We start from the raw sequence: 20,143 nt of genomic DNA, 5'->3' as shown, positions 1-20,143 counted from the left end.
AACCGTTAGGAACCGGACCCGACCTTTATAAGTAGGATCCGGATCCGGATCTAGTGATACCCGGGAGGACCCGGACCCGTTGACACCCCTACCTTGGACCCAATAAATGTTTTCCGATTGTCCATTCATTTTCTTGGTTTGGCGGTCACATTGTGGGGTAGAGATGGACAAATCTGCTCATTTGCCCATTAGATTTGCCATTGGCTATGAAAAAAAATATGAAAAAAAATATGAAAAAGGGTAATAAGGAGCCGTACACTGGTTTTGGCGTGATATTATTGACTACTAAAATTCGACTGTACGTTTTCTCCACCCAAAAACCAAATAAGTAAAAATCGAACATCCAAAAATCTATCATCATCAGTTAATCCCGGACAGGCTAACAAACATAAAACTACGACACACGAACGCCTCCGCAATCAGATCAGATCAGGTCTCTTTATCTTTCTCTCTGCCCTTACATTTTCGAGATCTTATTTTAAAGGATCTCTTCCCTCACCTGATCAAGATTCTTGAACCACCTATTGCCATTTCAGGTCAGACGTCTCTTTTTATTTGCATTTTTTCATTGAACGAAAAGGTAGAGGTAGATAATAATGCATCCCGTCTATATTGAAAATATTGAGATGTAAAGACTTTTAGCTGGATTGGAAATTCTAGATTGGTAATTTATGAGTTCTGAAATTGATTGTAATGACAAGATCTGAACACGATAGTTTCTTAGCTCTGTTTGTTATGATGGCTGATTTGATTTGATTACTATTATTATTTATTTATTTTGAGATTTTGGTATTTGCAGGAATCCGAGTGTTTTCCTTTGGATTTTCTTTTATTTGTGGCCTCAGGGATTATTGAATTACGTTTTTGTTTTTTTTGATGATTTGAAGGTGGAATTGTTTATTTCTTTTGGATTGATGAGTTAATATGGCTCTTAGTTAGAGTAAGACAGGAGATGGTAGACAGTAATTTGGAGGTGGAAAAGGATGATGCAATTGAGCTTCAAGATATTCAGAAAGAAAGTGACAGACCGGTTCTTCGAAGGGAACCATCTTTCTCACGCTGGTTTGACGAGGACGGCGTCATTCATTTCGATCGTCCTTTGGAGCATGCTGATGAAACTGTAGAAGACTCTGATTTTGAGTTGCCGTTTCTTCAAACTGAAGGACAAGAGAGCAAATTATTGAGCAAGGACCGACTGTCTAATCCGAGAAACATGCACCTGAATGGGAATCACACCATGCCCATGGTTAGGACTCATAATCATGTGGATGAAAATACAAATGGACTGAACTATGTGCCATTTGACATTGAAAATGAGTCTATTCGAGAATTGCCTGTTTCAGATTTTGATGCCCATGACTCCAGTTCAAGAGGAAGCCATAAAACGACACTGGATACACAGAATTCTCTTGATATGGCCATTGTGCTCAAGACATTGTTTTTCATACTCGTATGGTACACTTTCAGTACATGTTTGACAATGTGAGTGCTCGTTTATTCAGCAAACACACATCATTTTGTCAGTTAACTTTACTATTCTTGTCTGCTCAACTAACAAATTTTTTGTGCATTGTTTATGTAGTTATAACAAAACATTATTAGGAGAAAAGTTGGGTAAATTCCCGGCTCCCATGTTGATGAATACTATCCACTTTGGGATGCAAGCTGTTCTATCGAATTTTATTACATGGTTTTGGTCTAACAGATTTCAACCCACAGTAACAATGTCATGGAAGGATTACTTCATGAGAGGTAACATCCATCATCTTCATATCTTCCTCCATTTATATCTGGAAGTTCATTTTTTTTTTGTAGATTTCAGTGATTTCACCAATCAAACCCACCTTACCTTCTTTCTGTCCTTCTTTTTAGTTTTGTTTTTTCTAACTATAATCATGTCTCTGAATACGCTTCCTTTGTCTCTGAATACGCTTCCTTTGGGCAATTCAAGTTTTCTTTTGTTTCACCATGAAACTGAAACTGAAAGCAGTAATGAACTTGAACCATCAAATGGAGTAGTGTATAGTATTTTGACAACATCTTCCTCCAGTAGCTTGATTCTTGAGCATTTAAATGGAGTAGTAATATCGTATATAAGTTAGCTAGCAAGATGTACAACAAGAAAACAAATTGATCAGGGCAGAGATTAGTGTAATATTGTATTTTTATGTGAAACTTATAAGATATGTCTCTGGATACATTTGTTTTTATTTTCTATAGATCCTTGGATAACATCTGTTATTCTCAGTCATGAGATCTAATTTAATTTGGATGTAATCTATATGAGCCCCGTTTTCCGCGGCTGATATTTCTTTCTTGTCATTTTTTTATTGGCCATTTAAATCAACACAGCGGTTTTATTTTTATTAACTTCTCTAACAGCTAATGCTACAGATGGACTTTCCCTTTAACAGTTGTTCCCACGGCTCTTGGAACTGCACTGGACATAAACCTGAGCAATGCCTCTCTTGTGTTCATCTCTATCACATTTGCCACCATGGTTGGTTTCTTCTCTTTCTCCCAACTTGTTTGTTTTGGATTCGTTATATATTTTGAATCAAGATTCTTCTGCGATGTATCTTCTCAAATCAATAATGGGCAAGGACAATATGTTTTGCTCCTTATTTTTCACCAAGTAATCTTTGTTGTGAACTTATCTCTTTTTGCAGTGTAAATCAGCATCTCCTATATTTCTACTTCTATTTGCTTTTGCATTCAAGTGAGTTACCTGTTCCTTTGCATTTGTATCCTTCATGATTCAAGCAGTCTCTTTAAGATAATAGAATATCCATCCTCGTGTCCCGGCATGATGACATAGTAAAGTTTTATCTCTGCTTGTCGTACTAGTAACTGAATGGCTGTTAAGACCATTATAGTTATCATGGTATGTAATCCCTGATTATTACTATCCTAATACGAAAACCTGTAGTTTCACTCAGAATCTCAGGTTCGAAGTCCAGTTAGGAAGCAACATGAAGGTCTTGTATTTTCTAAAGAAGAAAAACTACTAGAAAAAGCTCGAAGTTTTCTCTGTTGTGTCAGTAGAGTAGCATAGGGTCAAAACATGTGCTGGACTCCTTATATTACTTCTGCAGTTAGCGTTTTTAATCTTCAATCTCTATGGTTTTTTGATAGGTTGGAGTCTCCAAGTGTTAAACTTCTTGGCATCATATCAGTCATCTCTGTTGGAATTTTGTTAACAGGTATGAAGCTTCATGAGGTGTATTTTAGATCTGAAATAGTTGAAAGCTAATTATGTGAATATATTAGTGGATACAACCAGTATCTAAAAGCAATATATACGTGAACAATACATATTGGAAAAAGTTCTAATGCTTGTATACACTAAAAAAACCTACATGTTCATGCATAAATACACCGAGTAAACACCCTAGAAGCTTAATTTGATCAATGATAACTTATTATGCATCTGCAGATTCAATGGATAGGATAAACATTTTAACTACTGTCAAACGTGTACCGTCTTACCTAAGAGTGCAAAAATTGCCTGAATGGTAACAAAAGTCACAGTAACTTACTTGTTATGAATGATTTTCCCTTTGCTAGTCCATCAAGAGAGAGACTTCACGATTCATTCAGCAGATTCAAATATGTATGATAAACCTTTAACTTCAATGGAATGTCTAAGATAACTCCTTACCTGAGAAAATTTGCATGAGCAGACAACAGTAAAGAAGTCACTGTAACTTTTTATTTTTTAAATGATTTATATTTGCATGTTCATGGGGTGATAGGCTTCGCCGCTTCGATCAAGAGCCATAAGTGATATTTCAATGGTCAAGCTGTTCCATAACACAAAGGTCGAAATTTATCTTAGTGGTAGCTGAAGATCTTTATAGAAATCATTTTTTTCTAGGGAACATAGTTCACTTTTTCCTGTGGAAAAGATTGAGTCAACTCTCATAGGTGAACCTTTTGAGTCATACAAATGATATTAGATATAATGTGAAGCTCGGGAATTTTGAAATCCTTAAAAAACACAGCTTAACGCTGATCTTTTGTATTTTGTTGGTGATGCAATGTATGACAAAATGTCTATAGTGCAGTCAGGGATGAAGCCAGAAACCTTCTACAAGGAGGGCTAATCTAGAAAAAATATATTCAGGGGGCTTATTAAGAAATTTTTTCTTCTTAATATTAAGAACTTCAAAGGATTTTTAAGGAATTAACTAAAAACAGGGGAGGCAGGGGCCACCTAAGCTACACTTAGCTCCGTCCCTGAGCGCAATGCTACAGTCCCATTGTCACAGTCACCCCATTAATAGTTACCTGGAGTTTTTTTTTATTGTCCATCAACATATCTATAGTAAGTTCTTTATCTTGGTCGGTAAATTATGGTTTAGGCGTGTTTCAACCTAAGGTCGTGGATATCACCATCCAATGACTTCACCGCGCCCACTACAGAGGCATCTACACAAGTTTTGCTTATATGTCCTTTAAGTGTTCTGTGTATTTCACTGTTTTTTATCATCTAGAATGACTGACTCTTCTAGTTTAGGCCTCTAGTAGAATCGAACTTCTTTGTGAGACCTATTTTTCAACCTTAACTGGGTGATAGTCCTTATAGTATTTGGTCTGACATTAAGTCTTTTGCACTTCTCAAGCATTTTAATCTCACCAATCCTATGGTGTGTTACTGAACATTATCTGCCTGCAGTTGCAAAGGAAACAGAGTTTCAATTTTGGGGATTCGTATTTGTTATGCTTGCTGCTGTCATGTCTGGGTTTCGCTGGTCCATGACTCAGATTCTTTTGCAGGTGTGACTTCCTTCTGTTTTACCTTACATATTTCACTTTCATCCTTTTAATCACTTTCATGCTTTTAATTTCAAAATTTTTGACTGCTCACTTATGCTTCCGAAATATTCCATTTATTAGTGTGATGTTCTATATTTCTTTGCTTGTCTGTCCTATCCTGGGTCCAGCTTCTGACATTTCCTTTTCTTTTTTTTTTGTTCACCATTCCTAAACTGAAATGAAGAAAGAAACTTATGGTAAGCAATTTAGTTTTTGGTATTCCTATTCCAATATATTTCCATTTGTAGTTAGGAAACAGTCAAAGTTAAATAATGCCTCGACCGGCATGTACATGAATATTCTCTGGTTAAAACTTGTATGTAACTTTTTTTAGAAAATGGAGCCTTGCTAGTCCTGGTTATGTCGAAGGATGGTATCCTTTAGAAAGTTTCTGAGTTGCTCGTACTTGGATTTTCCAGGTCTAAAGAACCCACTTACTCTGATGAGCTATGTTACTCCAGTTATGGCTGTGGCAACTGCTATACTCTCTCTTGCTATGGATCCATGGGATGAATTCAGAAAGAATATTTACTTTGATAGTTCATGGCATGTCTTTCGAAGTGCATTGTTGATGTTTCTTGGCGGAACGCTAGCCTTCTTTATGGTGAATACTCGTTTTACTGTTTTTTTTCAGTGAACAACATCTTTTTTCAGTGAACAACATCACATTATGGTTGTGATTGTTCTCCAGAGATGTCTCGGGTCTTCCTCACAACCCATTAGAAGAGAATCATATTCTGTTTATTTTTGCTAATCCTCTTTTTCTCTATCCCACATTTATCTCATATAAAAGTCCTTCGACGTCGTTTTTGTAGGTTTTAACAGAATACATTCTTGTCTCAGCAACCAGTGCGGTAACTGTAACAATTGCAGGAGTCGTCAAGGAAGTTGTCACTATTTTGGTATGCATACTTTTTCATATATTTATTATTATTAGATCTATATTATATATGCTGTATATCCTTGCAGTTATTATCATATTATATGACCTTCTTGGAATATTTCAGTTTTGAGTTACAAGATGAGTTAAATTGATGATTATTTAAATACCCCTCAAAATCTACCTTTTAAAATATATACCTTTATTAAACTTAGTAACATACCTCTATCTTTAAAAAGTGGAAGCAACTAGTACAAGTTGTTCCAGAAGTGGACGCAACTTAATACAAGTTGTTTCCAAAAGTGGAAGCAATTTTGATAAGTTGACTCCAAAAAAAAAAAAAAAGTTTTTACCCCTCGGGGGTGTTTGTGCTAGGTCAACTAAAATGGAGGGTATTTATAATATTCCCACCATTCAAAACTGCATGTATGGAATCTCGTGCATACCTTGCAGTGCTTTCTGGTATCATTTTTATACAGCAAGGTTCTAGATAGACCTCTCAAACACCCCCAAAACACTAAGGCCTATTTAGGGGAGTTTTAACCTTTTTGGGGTGAACTGGGAGGTCCCACATAAATGTGAGTGGGTCGGTTTTGGAAGTGTCTGATTACTCGGTCTAGTTAGAATTCTTGTTTTTGAAACTAAAGCAGAGCCAGAGGAAAACAAGCAAGAAATATAAAATCCAGAGATCTATTTCAGTGAGAAAAGAAACAAAAAGTAGACAAAATTATGATGATATAGTTGTAATTAGTGCTAGAAACTCTTGCCGAATCCCTGGACATGAAAATGTAGCAAAAATGGTAGCTATTTTTGAAACTTCCAGCATTTTCCCATGTTGCAAGACCTAGCCTAGTTATCTATAGGGTGGCGAACGACCTATGTGCGAGAATGATTTATTCTTCTACTTAGACTATAAGTATCGTTAATGCAAGAATTGATATACAGAGTCTTCCCTATCTTGGTAGAGCTTAACTCAAGCTAGGAGAAGGGGAGTTGCACGACTCTGATTAATGCTCTCTTAAGACATTCTATACAATATGCGCTTTCTTTTTAGTCTTTATCTTAAATGATCTGTCCAACTTTTATCATTTTTCAATGAGTTCCTGCATATCCTCTTGAAGAGCTATTCTGTCATGATAATTCTTTTCACATACTTGTCTTGCGTAGCTAGTAGCTACAACCTGTGAAGTTTTCTATCGATGGTTGCTGTTGCTAAATCTTTACGTGACTATGCATTTATCTAAGAAGAGACCAAGCTTTGACCTCTCTTAAAACAGTGTATACAATATGCGCTTTCTTTTTAGCCTTTATCTTAAATGATCTGTCCAACTTTTATCATTTTGCAATGAGTTCCTGCACATCCTCTTGAAGAGCTATTCTGTCATGATGATTCTTTTCACATACTTTTCTTGCGTAACTAGTAGCTACTAGCTACAACCTGTGAAGTTTTCTATTGATGGTTGCTGTTGCTAAATCTTTACGTAACTACGCATTTATCTAAGAAGAGACAAAGCTTTGACCTCTCTATGTGATATATGTTCAGGTTGCGGTGTTTTACTTCCATGACAAATTTACCTGGTTGAAGGGAGTTGGGCTCTTCATAATAATCTTTGGTGTCAGTTTATTCAACTGGTACAAGTAAGTAATTGACCCTAATATTCATGCAGCGAAAATGTTACGTAGATTCTTTTTTGTGCAACCCAAAATAGTTGACTATGAAGCTTCTAACAGTTTTTTATAACCAACAGTTTTTATGTATTATTTAGTGGCATTCTTTTGTGTTTTTTTTTCCTTCAAATAAACACTGAATTTCATTATCATGGTTCATAAATAACTACATAGCTTCATGTAGCGCAGCTCACCTGATGGGTGGAACTTGACTTAAATCTCACTAGAGTGGGTTCATTCCCTTGTACCATAACAGATGACTTTATGTATACTGGTTTTCTATTTTTACCTATTTATGATCCATTTGCAGATATCAAAAGCATCAAGAACGCCAAACTAGTGTAGTTGATGAATCTGGGTTATCACCCAAAAATGTAGCTGCGAAGTATGTTATCCTTGAGGAGATGGAGGATCACGATGTCGATACTTGAGAATTTTAGTTGTCTTTTTGACATGAAAATGAGGGTGAGTTTTCTGCTAGGTATTTCCTCCAGTAAGCAGTCTATTATGGTCAATTTCAGCCTCATATAAAGTCCTTTTCATCTACCAACCTTTTCTTTCTATCATGATGGTCATGATATTTGATAGGTAAGTTTTCGCTACCACTTACAAAAACTACATGTCTTGCTCATGAAAGCCCTCATGACTTGGTGATTCCAAGTAAAACAGTAATGACTGACTTTTGAAAAGATAAAACTTCTATCATATATGGCATGATCTCATCTTTGCTGAGCAACAATCTTATTAGAGTTTGACATCAAAGTTTTCATTTCAGATATAGAAGTATGCCGAGGATACTGCAGCTGTTAATAGCCATGGATTTCTTAATAGAGGATATGTTTTCATATTTTGTTAATCTCTTGGAAGAGTAAAGGTTGTGACACAAGTCTCTCCAGTAACCTAGCATTCCAGATCCTCGATCATCTGGTAGAAGGCCACTTTTTGTTCTTGTAAATTGGTTTACATAATTCCACAGTTTCTCCATGAAGATATTTGTATTTTAGGTAGGATGTCGGGGGGATTTTAAACTAAGGGAGATGGAGGCTATACAACTCCTTCAATTTTCAAAGGCTAGATTAAACTGATAACATTTTGGTTTCGATGAGCTATATTCTGAATAATTTACTGACTTAGAATATGTGTATTCCATTTTTTATAGTATGATATCTTCAATTCATTGAAACATAGATGATGTACAGGTAACAGCAGCAAGCTGTAATAGATTGTACCAATTTGTGTTATTCAGTTATGGTTCTGAACGCTGCCATATGACACATTGATGAGTTCTTTGAACATACAAAACTTCATCCAACTTTTGCATGTTATGTTAGATTGGCTTTCCTAATAATGTTCGCAACTTTGTTAGTCCCGCTAGATTTGTGCCCGGTGCGCTGGAAACTTCTGTACAAATGCTTACAATTTGTTGTATTAAAAATCTTATTGAAACTGTGAATTCGCCATTTTTCACTAAAGTTCCAAAATTTCAACAATTAAAAAGAACTACTCCCTCCGTTTCCAAAAGACAGTCCGGTTTGACTTTGTCAAGACATTAAGGAGACTATGGTAGTTTACATTCTCACCCTTAATTACTTGCCTAATTTATTTCAATAAATATGTTAGTAGTAAAAACAACCAAATATTGTATTGGGATTGTAAATAGAAAAAAGAAAGAAAAAGTAAACTAAAACATATCGATTTATAGAAACAGTATCAATAAAGATTGTATACTTATGGAGTATAACCTTAAAGAATTTAATTTGGAACCATACATATATTGTCTTCAAAAGGATATATTTTTTTCCTTAATTATACAGATTTCATTAATATTCTAGATTGGGTCTCATTAAAATAGAAATTATGAATATAAAAAACTTAAGGGTATGTTAGAGAGTTCATTGGAAAAGTATGACTATAAACAGAAGTTGGACACATTTTTGAAACATACCAAAATGGAATAGAGGACGGTCTTTCAGAAACGGAGGGAGTATATTATTGGGGCTGCAGGGGCTGGGTTTTTGGGGGTTTAAATGATAAATAAAACCAAAATGTGGATATGGGGGACCTAATCTATGTAAAAGTTTAATAATACCCTCAATTATTTTAACTTATTATCTTGTTACCCTTCCATTAACTAATTAGTCTAATAAATAAATTTAATTTTTATTTCATCGCATTGGTCTCGCAATTCAAAAAGGCGTTGTGGCTCAGCTTGTTGTTAGGCTCCCAACCAGTTACGTGTAAATACGCTTCCTTTCGTATTAAATAAAATATACAATTCTAATAAATAAATTTATTTTTCTCTTAAAAGAAAAAATAAAATAAATAAAATAAAACTGAAATCATTAGAAATAAAAGAAGCTGACGTCGGTTTATTTTTTTCTTCTTCTTTTCCTCTCTTTCTTTTCTTCTTCTTTTTCTCTTCTTCGTTTGAGATGATTAATCGTCGATTCAATTGAATTGATTGTATAAAACAATAGTGAGGACAAAGGAAAAGGCAGGATCGTCGAAACAACCTCTTCCCGAACCAGATAAATCTAGTTCTGAAAGTGGAAATGAAACTGAAAATCAAGAAGAAGTGAATGAAGGAGATGAACCAGCCGCCGAGACTCCTGATATGACTGCAATAAGGTATGAATTGAAAAACCCACTTTTTATTTAAGCGTTTGAAGGATTATTCAGTTAGTTTCGAAAATTTTAGGTCTGAAAAACACGTTTCTAAAACTGCTTACGACTGGGAGTTCTTGTTTCCCCAGCCGTAAATAAGGATTATGGTTGGGAGTTCTTGTTTTCCCAGCCGTAAATAAGGATTACAGTTGGGATCACTAAGAACTCCCAGCCGTAACATAGGCGATGCAGATGAGAGTTGAGAAATCCTAACCGCAACAATTTGTTTACGACCTAGTCGTGACTTCTTGTGTGTTCGAAGTTTAATTCAGCGGTAGTGTTTACTTCTAGGTTTTTCCTATCCGCAACTTTAGTTCCTAACTGTAATTTTTTTTAGCCGTTTTGTGTGTTACGGCTCGGTCGATAACTCGAAGTCCCATCCATATATTTCGCAGCTAGATTATTCCTAGCTGTATCTTCTACTGTTTTGAAAATTAATCCAACGGTAGCGTTTGCGGCTCGGATTTTCCTATCCGTAATTTGAGTATCCAACCCGTAAATTTTATTTCCTACCCGTTATTGTTTTTACGTCTTGATCGAAAACTAAAGATCCCATCCGTAAATTGTGTTGCTTCTAGGACTGTCGATTTTTCTTAGCGTGTTTTGTGCCATGGCTTGGTTATGTCTAGATTTTCCAATTGTATTTACTCGTTTGCTTTTGTTTTTTTTGGTTTTGTTTGTCTTTGAACAGAGGAAATGAAAGGAGGAAGAAAAGAACACAATAAGTAACACCTTGTAATGTCCCGACTCCGCAACCTCGTCACACAAAATCATTGGGTGCAAAATGCAAGGAATGCAAGTGGAGTTGCCATGGGTGGAGGAAATGAATGTGGAGTTGCCACTAATGGAGGAAATGAAGGTGGAGCTTCCACTGATGGAGGAAATGAAGGTGGAGTTTCCACTTGTGGAGGAAGTGAAGGTGGAGGAAGTGCAAATGTGGTTGTTGAACAACCAAATTTAGAGATTGTAGAAGAAAACTTGGCCAAAACAAGTGCTGCTGATGCTGCTATTGATAAGGGTAAAGGCGTGATAGAGGGGGAGAAGAGGGAGAAGAAGAAGTATCCACCAAAAGACTCAGCAAGACAAATCATCGATGTTATGCAGTTTTTACTCTCAAGAAGAATGTGAGACCTTGGGGTGAGCCAAAAGATAGATCCGTCTTGTTTGGTTACCAATCATCATGGGCTGCTAGGGTCTGTGCCGCAAAAGTAATAAATCAAATTTAATATATGTTATTTTCATTTTATTATGGATATTTAATTGTAACAATCAAAATTTTATATTCTTTGTATTTTCCCGATAAAGCGGTCCCTAAACTAATACACCAACAAGGAAAGTTTTGGCCGTTGGATAGAGAGCATCCAGATGTGGTAGCTTTGGTAAAAGCTTCGGGGTTATGGTCTGGAATCGAGGCTTTGCAGAAGACCTATGATGTTGTGACTGTTTGTGGTTCTAGAGAAAGATTTTTTCCCGAAACCATGATTTTTATACTCCAGTTCGACGAGATGACTATGACTCCGGTTGATGCAAAGCAAATTACCGGTCTGGCTTTGGAAGGAAAAGTTGTGTTCGAGGGTTTCAACAATTTTATTCCTTTTGAAGATCTTTTGTCTTGGCGAAAGATTGTCTTGGGTGGGACAAACTTGAAACGGAAGAAGAGTTTGAGATAGGTGGCGGAGCCTTGCCTAAAGCTAAAAGGCCATTCAGTGTACTGTGTGAATGTCCTGAAACAATTAATATGACAAGGAAGATTAACATGGTCCTTCTGAGGGAGAAGTTTGAGGATTCTCTTCCCAAGACTGCTAGTGGGCAGGTGGTGATGGACGGAGCAAGAGATAGACATACTGCTATAGCTTACTTGTTGCACTCTCTTGGCACTGTCTTTTTCCCGAATTCTCAGGAAATAAGGTAAATGCTTGTTATTTGCAGTGGTTGAAAACTGTCAGTCTTGATCCGAAAACAAATGAGGTACCTAGGTACTCGTGGGGAACCACCCTCCTTGCTAGTGTGATGGACAATCTTTGCAAAGCTTCTAAGTGGAACATAACACAAATTACAGGATGTGTTGCTCTTATCCATGTATCTTTTTGTTTCCAAATAACAAATTATTGTTTTACTTCTATATTTTGTGTGCTATCTTATTTATAGTTTTTTTTTACTTTCCCGTAGGCATGGGTTTACGACCATTTTAAATGCTTGAGGCCTTCTCGAGATAAGAATTGGGCTCTATAGAAACCTACAGGAGGAAGATATCCCTTTCAAGGGACCCAACACAAGGATAAACAAACGGAAATGACCGACATGAGGAAAATGTTGGATGTTTTGACAATCAATAATGTTGTTTTTGATCCGTATTTGAAACTTGATGAGGATGGAGAAGATGAAGTTGGTGATAAAGTATTTTCTGATGTGGCGACCTACGTAGGACCTTTGTTTCATTCAACTGGGTTCGTCATTTTATATCCTCGTAGAAGGCTTCGTCAAATTGGTATTGTTCATAAAATAGTACCTGAAGACTCTCGTTTTAAACTAAGCGCAGCCAACTTCCAATTTAAGGACAAAGATGTCAAATTGACCAATGTACCAGCACCGTCGATCGATCCTTGGAATGCTCGTTGTGAAGAAGTAAACCAAATGAGTAGAAGAGCACTTGAAGGTTCTGATGGCACTTCGCTTGCGGATGAGAATTACATGCAATGGTATCAAGAGTGGTCTCATCCTTATGTGGAAAATTTGGATCCGGAAGCAAATAAACAATTCAAGAAAGGAGAGAGTTCAAAATCAAGGACATCAAGAAAGTGATTAGAAGGAGATGGTGGTACATATACTACTAATTATATTTGTATATGTTTTTTTTTAATTATTATCTATGAATAATTAAAGTTTGTGTATTTGATATGAAAAAATAGGTAGAACAAGTTAATTGGGTGGTCGACGACATGACCCGTAGCATTAATTCGGGTGAGAATTAATGTTCGTTGAACAAAGATTACTCCCGAATTGAGTTAAATGCATAATAATCCATGAGAAATGAGGTCTATATGCTTATGAAGAGGACCGATGATCGCTGTCGTATGCGTCAAAAATAATTTAACTTTCTCACTTACAAATAATATGGATTAAGTATATGGTAATAAATACTTCGTTCCCACAGAGAGGCAATTGTTGTTATTCTATTTTCAGTTTCTTAAGCAACCAATGGGGGATTTTTGATTTTATGTAAAGCAATAAAAGTAAATCAAAAACAAAATATAATAAGATAAATAATCAATGAGAGAAAAATATTGGTCAAGGAATTCATCTTCAATCTTAAATATATGCTTGCATACATGATTAGAATTATGATTTAATCTCTTTTTTATCAAAAGCCGTAAAGTATCAAGAGAGCAAGTTACTCGGCCAATTTCCTAAGTTCATCAACAAACACATTAGAGTTGCAAATGTAAATTCTACCTAAAGAATAACCTAACGCCTTGCGCTAATTAAGTTCAATTTTTAGGAGAATTAAGTTTCAGAAATAGGCTAATCAATACAATTGTCATACATTGCGCATGACAATTCGGGCAAAGGTCAAACTCTACATATAATTACAAGAGTGTATCACTACAAACTGTAATCATATCATGCTACTTGTATTTAGGGTTATCGCTCGTTGATGAACCCTAACTTCGTAATGGAGAAGGATGCAAGTTCAATTAATTGGACATTTAACTAAACAAACATATGAATCCTATTGCAATACATCAACCATGGAATTATGAAAAACAATAGAGATTTGAACGATAATCAAGAGAGAAAACTAATGCATTAGTCGAGCACAATTCTCGAAATCGGACTACATCCTCAACCAATAATATAAGATTTAGCTACTCCTATCTATGATGTTCCTCAACATAATTATAATGAATAAAGAAGATGAAAATAACCAAAGCAAACCCTAAGATATCCAACACACTCTCCAAACCTCCAAGTAAAAAATACGTCATATCCAAAGTTGTAGAAGACTTTTTCCTTTTGTAGCTTTTCTTTTCTTCAATATTAGGTCAAGTATCCAAAGGTCCATAGCCAAGATGTCCACCAAGCCCATGTGTGAAAAATACCCGTATAAAAATTATACAAAAAATATGCCGCCGGAAGTTGGCCGGAAAATCCACCGGAAACTATCTCAGTGACCATCAAAGTCAAACCGGTTAGGTCAACCGGGTCAAGCCCTCGAGTCAACTGAGTCGACTCGGTCAAGGAACTTGAGTCAGAGGTTGAGTCAGTTGAGTCAGGGACTGACTGAATCAGTTCAAGTGTCAGTTATAAAGAACTGACAGTGAATTTCAAGTTCATGCCATTACAATCTTACACAAGCCATTACAACCTGTTGCAGTATGATGACGCATCATCCTCCACTGCATTTTCATTGTTCAAAGCTCATCTTTACCATCCACCCATCTCTTCTCAGCTTCATAACAATATCTATCCAACACAAAATCATTGCAGCCAACAAACACCAGTTGCAACTGTATTTTCTCAATCTAGTCTTGCCTCAGCTTCATATCACCCTCAGTTCAATGGCATTTCTGCAACAACAACAACACCTTGTCCACAACATCTCTTCTCAGCTTCATAACAATATCTATAAAACACAAAATCATTGCAGCCAACAAACACCAGTTGCAACTGTATTTTCTCAATCTAGTCTTGCCTCAGCTTCATATCACCCTCAGTTCAATGCCATTTCTGCAACAACAACACCCTGTCCACAGCATCCATAACATAACTACCTGTACCAAACCCATAACCTGCAAACTCTTCATTTCAGTAACTTCATAATCTCCCAGCACAAGTAACCTACTGTTTGTGGGTGAAAATCGTTTCTGCTGATTTTAGTAATTTTGGGTTTGTGGATGAGAAACAAATCTAAACCCTAAACAATGCACTGCATGGGAGTACTTTTGATTCAAGAGGTCAATCTGTACAATCCTGGCCTAAACCAAGAAATGGTCGTTCCAGGCTTGCTTCGATCACAAAGTGAAGGAGAAGGGTTGGTCTTAGGGAGGGAAGCGAAGAGAGGATTGAGACCAAAATAGTTGATTCTGAAGATGTGTCTTGTTTTATGACTTGTATCAGAAAGTAGAACTGGCTTGCCGAGTGAAAAACTTATCAGTTCTTGGTGATTTCTGGATACTATGTTGTTGCCGACCAAAACCTTGTTTTTTGGTGAAAATAGGTGAAGCCTACTTATACAAGTCATATTGAAACGGCGTTATTCCTAGGGCTTCCTGGGACCCACACGGCTCGTGGCATGTTGTGGGGCCGAAGTGGCATAGTTTGTTTTGCGAAAATTAGGGTTTTGGTTAATGCAGGGTCGTGCTTCTGACTAGAAAACCCAAATTTGAGCTTATCATGGCGTCGGCCCCGAACATGAGGTAGGTTAGCACGTAGGGCGCTATTTATGGCGCGTTGGCACGTTTGGCGTGTTTTGGCAGGTTTGGCATGCCGTTAGCATGTTGACGCGGTAAGTGGCATGTTTTTCACGTGCACTTGGCATGCCCGTTTGGCGTGTGCGATTGGCATGTTTAGCATGTCGTTAGCATGTTGGCGCAGTTTTGGGAAGGCAACATGGTATGGCGACATCTTGACACCTCTTTTAAAGTCGTGGCAGGTTTAGAGCAACCTGATTGGACGAAAAAAGGGAAGGTCGGCCAAACATGGTGTGGCCACACAACAGCGTGAGTGTGGCGGCTTTAGAGCGACCTGATTGGTCGATGGAAACTGGGGCCGACAGGTATGGGCCCAGCCACAACTGATGTGAGCGTAGCGGTTTTAAGGTGACCTGATTGGTCGAGGGAAGTAGGGCCGGTTTAGGATGGGGGCATGGCCAATGGAAAGTGGCGCCGTCTGGCCTAAAGAATGGCCACACCTCCCTTTGTTGTCCTGTGGCTCCTTGTTTTCTGATTCTGGGCAAGGTTTTGCACCTATTAATCCATGGCGGATTAATTACCTAGTTTTCTTAGGCTTAAATTTCGACAAGCAAGGTCTGATATACTTTGCAATGTGCAAAATCCTAACTTTTGCAAATTAGTCAGGGTAATCAATTGAATTCTATGTGTTGACACAGAGTTCTTTTAAGTTCGTTGCCAGAGAGCAGCATGCTTTCTGATTGAATACCTTATGCAAAGACCTTATCCTTGATATTTGGAAATTCGTGCTACTCTGCTGCGAGTGAACACAAATTTTCATGCCATACCAACATTAAGGGTTCAGCCGGGGAACATAGCACAGAAAGTATTCAAATAAACTTATATTAAGTGAATATGGGCAAGGCGCCGAAATTTACAGAACATCTGGGATGGTTTCTACATGCGCTAGTCTGGATAAATTTCATGTAAATATATTGAACGGATCAATGAATATGTCGGTGGAGAGGTTAACACTCATGGCTCCGTTTTCTTACAGAGTGACGTCACATCAGATGCAAGGTTTTTACAATTTTAACCCTAAGCTAAAAACCACCATCAACATTAAGTCCCCTGCTTAGCTCGGAACAGTGGCATTGTTGCGGGGTAAGCATGAGATGGTGACAGACAAGGATAAAATCGAAACGGTAAGTCATGAAGAGATTGTCAGGAAGATTTGGCTAACCTTTGTCAGGAGGTATGAAGAATTTGTGATCCTTGCGTTGCATAAATTCGGCTTGGCCACGGTGTGTCGGCATCAGCGCTGCAGCTTTGGCTACTGATCGGCAGAGGTGGCACTGCAACTTGGCCCGCGAAAGGGGCGCTGGATGGCTAGGAAAGGTATATGGCGCCGCTTTGGCTGGCTAGGGCATGATCAATGGCGTTGCTGGTTAAGACGTGGACTATTGGCGCTGGTTTGGCCACAGACTGATGGCGCGGGTTTGGAATGGTGGGAATTGGCTCTTGGCTGGCCAGGAGCAAGCAAAGATAGCGCTACTTTGAATGGTGAAGATGGCGCTGCTTTGGCTGTGGAGCGAGTGAGGATGGAGCCATGGAGCGTTGGCGCTGGCTTGCTTGGTACGCGGACTTTTTCACGGGAGTGGTGTTGTTGGCCTGGATGTGGAACGACAGAGATAGCTACTGGCTTGGACGCGGGCTGTTGGCACTGTCTTGGCCGCGGACTGTTGGGGCCATGGAACGTTGCATCTGCTGGCCCAACTGCCTTCTTCAGCGAATGTCCCAAAAAGGAAACCTCCTCCTACTCAAACTCCAAAAGAACTTTGCATATAAAAGGTGTTTCCTAACTTTTTTTTTGTATCGTTGGCTTTGTTCGTGCGTCTTCATATTGGCATTAAGGTGCGTCAATCGTGAGCCAGTCAATCGGAAGGAAAAAGGTATCAAGAGGAAGCAAGCATATTTCGGGTATTATTCTGACATTTCTTCCTTTGTTTGCTCCTCCATGTTGGTGTAAACCCTATCCATAGGAACGACCTCCATGAACTTGTAAAAATACTTCAATATGAATGATTCCTCTTTGCTGGTAGTATTGTAGTAGCGTTAGCCACAACAACGAAACCAATTATTGTGTTAAGTAAGCATGTATGGGCGGCCGACTTCGTTTGCTCTCTCCTCCATCAAAACCTAGATGTATGGTTTCCTTTTTTCCATGAGCATAATTCCCGTGACCAAGCGTAACTTGTCCGAGGGCATACTTCCCGCGGCTTTACATGTTCCCCGCGGCATTGTCTAGTTTCGGCCAAGAGTATATCTCCCGCAACATCACATGTATCCAGTTGAGAAGGCATCAGTCCCCATTCCTTTTATCCGTGAGTGCCGTGACGTGTGGCCAAAGGAAAATCTTCCCGTAGAAAATTTGTTGTTGGCTCTTGATTATTGTACCCAGATCCTGACAAAATCTCCATGTATGTTTCTCTTCAAAGTAGTAACTTTCGTTTTGATTTGTTGTAGTTACCTCGAAAGTGGAAATAGTATAAGGAATTTTGTTAAGATGTCATCTAAAAGCAGTTCTGCCGCCGCACCGAAAAGTGCTAACAACTCCAAGCCGAACATAGATGATGAGTTCATTACGAAGTCTGCTACGGTTACAAGGACCCATCCCAAATTCGTGGAAACTTTTCTGACTGATTCAGAGAATGATGGAGAAGTCCCATCAGTCTATCCAGGGCGTATAATGAGGTTTTTCCTTCAGAAGAAAGAGTATCTGGATTCTCCCATAGAATTCAAAATCTGTCATAGTCCATTGCGCTCTTATGACAAATATATGAAATTCATGATGAGCCGAGACCATATAAGAGATAATCTGACCGGGGCACAAATCGTGAATGCTGTCATGGCTTCTGCAACACTTCAAATAAGGAAAGACGCTGCAGGCTTGATTACTTTCATCTCCAGATGGTGTCCGGAAACTCACACGGCTATATATAGATGAGGTGAGATGACTATTTACTTGGAAAGCGTAGCCTTTCTGTTGAGTCTTCCAATAATTGGGAAACTTGACGTTGTCTTGTCTGAGGAAGAAGAAGAAATACATGCCGCTTTGGTCACGAAAGCAACAGGATATGTTCGAAAGAATTATGAGGAAAAGTGCTTCTATAAGTGGTGGGTGTCTGAGTGGTTCCCTGATGAGCCGGAGTTGGATCAAGTGATGGATGATACACTCCATGTTGCTGCATTTTTAGTGCTGTGGCTATCCAGAGACATTTTTGATGATGGTTCTGGCAAGAAGGAGATAAGGCAGAAGCTCATCAAATTTGCTATCAAACTAGCGAAAGGCGTTGCTCTTCCCGTAGGTAGTTTGTTTCTTGGATATTTGTACACCCATCTGGATCGCTTGGACATGTATGTCTCTAATGGGTACATGAAAGTAGACTCGTATATCCATGTCGCCTTTCTCCAAGCATGGTTGTGGGAGCATTTCAAACATTACGCTCCTAACCCGAAAACCTCATTTCCTGATACATATGACGGCTCTAGGATACTCTGTTGGTTGGATAGGCGTCCAAGGCCCCGCTCAAAGCTCATTGATTTTCTTGACAACGCGCATGCAGTTAACTTTCGTCTCTGGGATACGGTCCACACCTCCATAGTTCAACCAAACACTTTTGCTTCCGCACCGAACATGATATTGCATTCTGCTAACGAGAATATGAGCATTCGAGAAACTGTTTTCTTGCAAAACTGCATACCTGGGTATGTGCCATCTTTTTTTAGAGGATCTTGTGGAGTAGTCTCTTACAACATTGACAGGGATGCTCGAAATATGGGCTTTGATCAGGGAGTCCCATTCCGTCGCACACTGACAACTCCAGATGAATTGCTACCCGTTATTCTTGATTACAACGTCTTTGCACCGGATAAAAGTCTTCCCTTCCTGATATCAGAACGAAAACCTGTGACGACTCCCAAATATAATGTCTTCTGGAAAGATGAGTTTCTCGCCATTCATCAGTTCGTGCAGGATGTCGTGACAAAGCCACGTGGAAAACCTTCATCTGCAGTTCTAGCAAAGCATAAATTGTTGAAACAGCTTCCTTCGGGCAAGAAAAAATCTTCTAGGTCGGATGCATACAGTCCCCAGAAAAAGGAGCAAAGGTCGAAAAATCGTGCAGGTGGCTTCCAATCGGATTCGGTGGCTCTTGTGACTTTCAGTTCTTTCAACATGCAGGTGTGTATGATTCCCTCACTGACTTGGTTGAATTACACAAATTTTTCATTTCGTCACTGACTCCTTTTTTTTTGTTTTTTTTTTTGACTCAGGGTCTTGACAACTCGAACATCTTTGCTAGACTTGCCCATGGCCAAAAGACGGCGCCTCTTGAGGAAGGAGGCGACAAGACTGAATCTCTTGAAGAAGAATCCGAGGAGGAAGAAAGTTCGAGATCCGGTGGTGAGAGGAGCACTTCTGAATGCAATAGCGAGTCTTCTTCCAGTGGGCCCACAAACGAGTCGGTGAGTTTGCCACACCCTTTTTTTAGGATATTTATTTATTCGGAATAAATACTCAGTTTGTATTGTCACAGGAAGAAGCCATCGAAGATAACCCTGAGATGGAGATTCGTCGCGATGAAGATGTGGTATTGCCTCCAACCATGGAAGCCGTACTTGCTAGCAATCTGGAGATGGAGATTGATCGTCGTGAAGATGC

The 20,143-nt window shown here is 38.5% G+C and overlaps 1 protein-coding gene across 4 annotated transcripts; it reads left to right on the top strand.

Annotated features, from left to right (window-relative positions):
* The first annotated feature begins 298 nt into the window (after positions 1–298).
* On the top strand, positions 299–8,635 carry LOC113281462 (probable sugar phosphate/phosphate translocator At1g06470). Of its 4 annotated transcripts, none has more exons than XM_026530209.1 (13): positions 299–536; positions 888–1,482; positions 1,583–1,752; positions 2,415–2,500; positions 2,670–2,719; positions 3,136–3,203; positions 4,679–4,779; positions 5,003–5,015; positions 5,238–5,422; positions 5,634–5,720; positions 7,242–7,336; positions 7,677–7,831; positions 8,142–8,635. In XM_026530209.1, the coding sequence occupies exons 2-12, from the start codon at positions 953–955 to the stop codon at positions 7,795–7,797; spliced, it is 1,506 nt and encodes a 501-aa protein (XP_026385994.1). In that variant the 5' UTR covers positions 299–536; positions 888–952; the 3' UTR covers positions 7,798–7,831; positions 8,142–8,635. The 4 variants fall into 4 exon arrangements, with proteins under 4 accessions (XP_026385994.1, XP_026385988.1, XP_026386003.1 ...); XM_026530203.1 differs by having other exon boundaries at positions 800–1,482; XM_026530218.1 differs by having other exon boundaries at positions 299–664.
* Positions 8,636–20,143: the final 11,508 nt, after the last annotated feature.

Source organism: Papaver somniferum, chromosome 1, assembly GCF_003573695.1.
Source record: "Papaver somniferum cultivar HN1 chromosome 1, ASM357369v1, whole genome shotgun sequence".
Lineage (NCBI taxonomy): Eukaryota > Viridiplantae > Streptophyta > Magnoliopsida > Ranunculales > Papaveraceae > Papaver > Papaver somniferum.
This window is presented reverse-complemented; position numbering and strand designations above follow the sequence as displayed.